This window comes from Nicotiana tomentosiformis, chromosome 7 (assembly GCF_000390325.3).
Source record: "Nicotiana tomentosiformis chromosome 7, ASM39032v3, whole genome shotgun sequence".
NCBI lineage: Eukaryota > Viridiplantae > Streptophyta > Magnoliopsida > Solanales > Solanaceae > Nicotiana > Nicotiana tomentosiformis.
Genome location: NC_090818.1, coordinates 18,904,469 through 18,910,239, shown reverse-complemented (window position 1 = coordinate 18,910,239; position 5,771 = coordinate 18,904,469). Strand labels below are relative to the sequence as shown.

The following is a 5,771-nucleotide window of genomic DNA, read 5'->3' as shown; positions in this document are numbered from 1 at the left end:
ACCGAACTTTGTGTTCGCTGAAACACTGGGGTTTGAAGTACCGCTACACCAGTGTGTTATTCGTTCTATCCTGGGAGGAAATAATCCATTACCTTGGGTACTAGGAGGGGATTAAATTCCTTAAGGAAACACTGTGAATTCAGTGGGCTCGAATTTATTATTGTTTCATTACGTTAACTTATATTTTACAGAATTATTATTTACAAATACAGCAATATTGGCGGGAATAATAAATTTTACATCAAATATTAGTTAAGTAATCATTATTTCAATTCGCAAGAAGAATTGAAGAGTTTCACTATAAACCGATACAAATACTTGATGATTCCTATACAACTTGGTTCCAAATATTTATTTATTCAATTTTGTATTCACTAAACATTTAAGAATTTGATGTCAAAATGCAAGCAGCAGAATTTAATAGAGTAAACCAGTTTACACTCTCAAGCACGATGCAGCTAAATTAGTTAATTTATCATCATTATAGTTAAAGAGCGCTTAAATAAATATAACTCTGTTATCTATCTCATGTGAAACGTTGACTATAGACATAGAGGGTGTTTGGCTAAGTTTATAAGCTGGTCAAACTAGCTTATAAGCATTTTTTGACTTATCTACGCGTTTTGTAAAGTTAAAAGTGCTTATAAGCCAAGTGCTTATAAGTCAAAAATAAGTCAAAAGCCGTAAGCTGGTCACCCCCAGCTTATAAATTTTTAGCTTATAAGCACTTTAAGTTTGACCAAAAATTTTACTATTTTATCCTTAAAATATTCTTTTTTAGAACAAAACTATTACATCGATACTCACTACTTCAAGTACAAATTCAACCTAACCCCCCCCCTCTTCAAGTCTGCAATGTCCATTGACTATTTAAGATAAGCAAATTCTTTATTCCTTTGTATATTTATATCTATGTGATTGTGTATTAATCTTTGAACTGTATGTAATAAATGAGGACATATCAAATTTTTGGTGTGTTGCTTTCTAAATGTTGTGGTGATAAAGACAGTGTTTGTTTCTCTTCAAATATTTTATCCTATTTAGGTTTATTTTTTACTGAGAAACTTTTATCAATTTATTAATTATTATAACTTATGATTATATGCTTATCATAAAATAAATAATATTTATCATAAAAATTATCTTATCTAAGCACAGTTGTATTTAAAATAAAATGACAAATAGAATATTTTGTATTTGGATCGATTTGGAATCTAAAATTTTGAATAAATTACGCCCTTATAAGTATAAACACTTCTAAGGTTATTTAAGTCATTTTAACAGAAAAAGAGCTTATCAGCACTTTTTTTTTATCAAATACAGCAACAGCTTATTATCAATTTCAGCACTTGTATCCAAACACGTAACTGCTTATTTATTAAATCAGTTTCAGCACTTAAAAGTGCTTTTTAGCACATAATGCTTATCAGCTACTTCATATCAGCTAATCCATACGCCTCATAATTGAGAATTAACAGTTAGTCCCTGGCGTTTAATTGAACTGCAAACTATATTTAATATAGTAGTCAGTAGGAGCTTTAATATATGCACAATTGGAACATTTAATATTTGCCAATTGACCATTAAGCAAGATAGATAAGATAAGAAATTAAGAATACATGACAAGGTTGCAGCACGTTTCTACGCATTGACTTCAATTTGAAGTTCTTTTTTGTTTTTCTTTTCCTTTTTATTTTTTTTCTAAACACGACGTCTCTTTAAAGTTTGTTATTAGCTAATTTTCGAAATAACTTGACTTAATAGTCTGTTTGGCAGATGAGATTGGCCTATGACCATCTCACCTTTTCCACATCCTCATTCCTACTTGTTTTCGAATATTTTAAAGTTTTGGAAAAAAATTACTTACTTAATATTTTGGAAAGTTAAAGTATTTGAATATTAAAGTTTGAAGAAAAAAAGAAATTTTGAGTAGTGACAAAAAGTTACTTTTTGCTGTGGACCAAACCGAAAATTTGTAGCTCTCCGTTGAATTTTGAAGTAGATGCAGAAAATCAAATTTTCATCACAATTTTTGTTGTTGTTATTTTGTTCTTTTTATGGTAAACTGATACTACTATAAACTGTGTTCTATTTATAATACATTTTTTACAATGATAATGTATATAATTTAAAATATTAGTATTAAATTTCATATAAAACTAATTTAATTTTACTGTTGCTGTTTATGTATTATAAACATTTTGACATGATATATCAAAAATAATTAGATAATAAAAAATAGAAGAATTAACTCAAATAGCCGTCCACCCAACCGATTAAATTAAAAATAGTCGGTGGAGATATAACATATGCGTAAAATTAACCTAAATAGTCGTTCACCCTACGAACTAAACTAAAAATAGTCAGTAATGTATAATATATGCATAATTTATGTATTATATGTGTATAGTTGTGTATAATCTATGTATATGACTAGAAAAAGTAAACAATTAATATGACCGCCCTTTTGTGTAAAAATCCCATAAAAATATTATCAGTCAAAAAATTCTTTCTATAATCAATATACAGTTCACAGAACCGTATACTGTACCATATAACGGCGTCATAATGTTAGGAGGCCTAACTGCTCGCACAAACTGCGGCATAACAAACCAGGGTGCCCACCAACGGCTTCCACAGATTATACCCAAACTTGAAACCACCGTTACTTTCACATGTCCGCATCATCATTAGGCATTACCCTACTCTATAAATAACTAGCATTGCGTGAATAACGCAGTCTTTAAAGTCACTCCCACGTTAAACTCTTTAGGTTCACATATCATAAAACCATTGTTTCTTGTGTACGGCCGGCCATATGAAGTTCCTGCCGGAATTTGCCTTATGTTGGGGTGGCGCTACCATCAACCCAACGGTGACAGAGGTCGCCTCTGTCACCACTCCTCAGCCGCAGGAGGAGGAGCAAAATCGCGGGAGAAATAGCAGCGAAGCTGCGACTCCACAGGGGAGGGGAAGAAGGGTAGTAAAGCCCAAAAACGTAGCGAATTGGAAACCGGCGCTTCGAGTAATATCAGAAGAAAGAGTGATGTCTGATATTGTTGGTAATGGTAGCGGAGGAAGATCAAAAGAACGTGCAGCTGTTCCATCTTCTTGCACCAAATCCGCTGCTAAAGTTAAAGCTAAATCTATTGCTAGATCCCAGTTGTCTCCTAGACACGGCGACGATTACTGGTACTGACTAATCTCTCTCTCTCTCTCTCTCTCTCTCTCTCTCTCTCTCTCTCTCTCAAACAAGAAAAACTTGTGGAATTTACGAGCTAAAGTTTGTTGGGCTTTATGTGTATTTGCAGGAAATCAACAGGTCCAATGGCCGTGCCAGCATTTTCGCCGACAGCATTTTTATTCTGAGCTTTGTATTTTGCTGTTCTTGTGTAGCGTATATGAATTGTGAATATTAATGAATCAATTTCTTTTATGTATTTTCTCTCCCTTTTATTTTATCTTTTGTATTGTAAGTTGGAAATGGAATATAATTATTCGGAATTCATCGGAATCAGTATCGTAGAACTGTTATATATATATTCAAGTCGATTTTCAGTAAATTTGTTTTGCTAGAAGATCTCAAATGCCAAACAATTCACTCGACAGAAATAATGAGGTGTTACTTTGCCTCTTTTTTTTTCCCTCCTAATCTTAAACATTCAATTTAAGATGATTTACCTCGGATAGATTTTGATTAATTAAATTAATAAATTAATGCGCTATGCATATCGATCTCAAGGTGCTTCTAACAAATTAATTATTTATCATAATGCAAAACCTATAATTTCAAGAAGAAGCCTAATTCATGATTCTTAATTATTTTCCTTGTGCTATTCCATGCAAATAATAACTCTTCGAAAATGAAGAAGCTGGGTGTTACAAACATTTCAACCAACATTCTATTTTTAACTACAATACTAGCTAGTAACAAACTCAAAGGATTGACAATGGTGGTAATAGCTATTAGAATGTTAGCATTAGTTCATAACTACTAATATGCAAATTCTCTAATTAACAAGGTTTCAACCATTTTGATATTGTGACTATACAGTATAAATAAACACTTATTGTTAATCGTAATATTACACTTTTAATAAAACTATTATTGAAACTTGATTACTGTACAATATGGACCAACTTAAGCACAACCATACATGCAGTATATGTGTCGAAGTATAATAACTTGGGGCGTTGACATACGTATATGTAATCTTCATATGAGAATTTGTATTAACTATTGGATGTTTGGTAGGAAAAACATATTAAAATCTGCATAATTTGTACTAGAACATGTGGTCTTTTGTTTCTTCGCACGGGAATTGTGGTAATCTCCACGTTACAATTGGGCGTTTGGTTATATTGTTTATAAGGTAAATGGTGTCAAAAATTTCTTATACTCAACTATTACTATAGTCTATACTCCTTTCGTCTCAATTTATGTGGTGGTGTTTGAATTTCGAGAGCCAAACGAGCATTTTTTATTATACATTTTTTCATATGCATATTAAATATTTTAAATTATAAATTATTGTGACTTATAGTACTTTATTTGTAGTTTTTAAAAATATAAATTTTATTCAAAAAAAATTAAAGATTCTATGTCCAAATTTATGTTAAAATTAATAATTTTGGCTTTCTCTATTCTACCTCATTATTCTTCATATTAATTACTACTCCTATTAGAATAGAGCTCGCTGTTACCATTCCTCGTATCACCTTATTATTATCCCTTTTTCGATCTATATATGTATTATTACCATATTATTATCCCTTTTTCAAACCATATAGTATGTATCACTAATTATTCTACATATCTCTGTTTGTGAATAGAACTCGTCTCAGAAAAAGTTAACACCTACATGACCTGCTAGCAAAACTGAATAAAATAAAATAAAATAAAACATGACCTATTAATTAGACAATGAGGCTGCTTCAAATTAATTGCCCTATAGTGAAAATAAATCAATTAGAGGTTTTCCTTGTACATTCACAATATTATTCCCACATGGATAATAATTGGATAAAGAACGTATTAATGTGGTATCTATGGATAACCAGTATCCATATTGATTTGTGGCTTTGTGAGTATTTGAATAAGACGCTTTAATTTTTTTTAGTATGAATTAATTTTTCTTTGTTTTTTTTCTTTGAATAAGACGCTTTAATTGTATCGTATGCAGTCCATGTGCTTTGCATGCAATATCAATATGAACGCGCTGGATTATATTAAAAAACGAATGACAATTTCCTTTCAGAAAACAACCAATCTGATTGATATTTTCTTAAACGATGTATAAGTGGTCGAAACTTGCTAACGACGTCTTGTTAGGAGTAGAAAACAAATCAGCAACCTGCCATAACTGCATCTTCGTCTATTATTGTTTCAAATTTTGGTTTTTAATTTATTTATTTTTATTTGGTATCCGGTACTCGTTAAGGGGTCCAATTAATCCAGATCCGCGTTAAAAATTTTCATTTGGTGGTAAAGGGCTCCCTACAAAAGGTGATCTATTCAGATAACTCGAACTCGAGACTTTTGGTTAAGGATGGAGAGACACTTATAATCCCACTACAACCTTTGGTGGTAAACGCTAGTTAGTTGAAGCTGTGTGAAAAGAATTTTCCAGAAATGAAAACACTGAGCCACAAAATGTTCTGCCCCAAACCAATGGAGATTAGTGAATAAGTAACGTGATGAATAGGTACGTTTTTGTGGTGAAAACGCAATCGGATTTCCCTCTAAACTCTGGCATTGAGTACAGGCACAT

General features: G+C 31.5%; 1 protein-coding gene across 1 annotated transcript; it reads left to right on the top strand.

The window, feature by feature from the left end:
• The first annotated feature begins 2,734 nt into the window (after positions 1–2,734).
• LOC104121217 (uncharacterized) lies at positions 2,735–3,514 on the top strand. The gene is made up of 2 exons (XM_070179827.1): positions 2,735–3,192; positions 3,312–3,514. Exons 1-2 carry the CDS (start codon positions 2,819–2,821, stop codon positions 3,367–3,369), a joined length of 432 nt encoding a protein of 143 aa, XP_070035928.1. The 5' UTR covers positions 2,735–2,818; the 3' UTR covers positions 3,370–3,514.
• Positions 3,515–5,771: the final 2,257 nt, after the last annotated feature.

Excerpts from the sequence above, each read along its gene's own strand:
- LOC104121217 (XM_070179827.1), top strand. The coding sequence starts at position 2,819 with ATGAAGTTCCTGCCGGAATTTGCCTTATGTTGGGGTGGCGCTACCATC. Across the intron at positions 3,193-3,311 it reads AGACACGGCGACGATTACTG|GAAATCAACAGGTCCAATGG; the intron begins GTACTGACTAAT and ends GTGTATTTGCAG.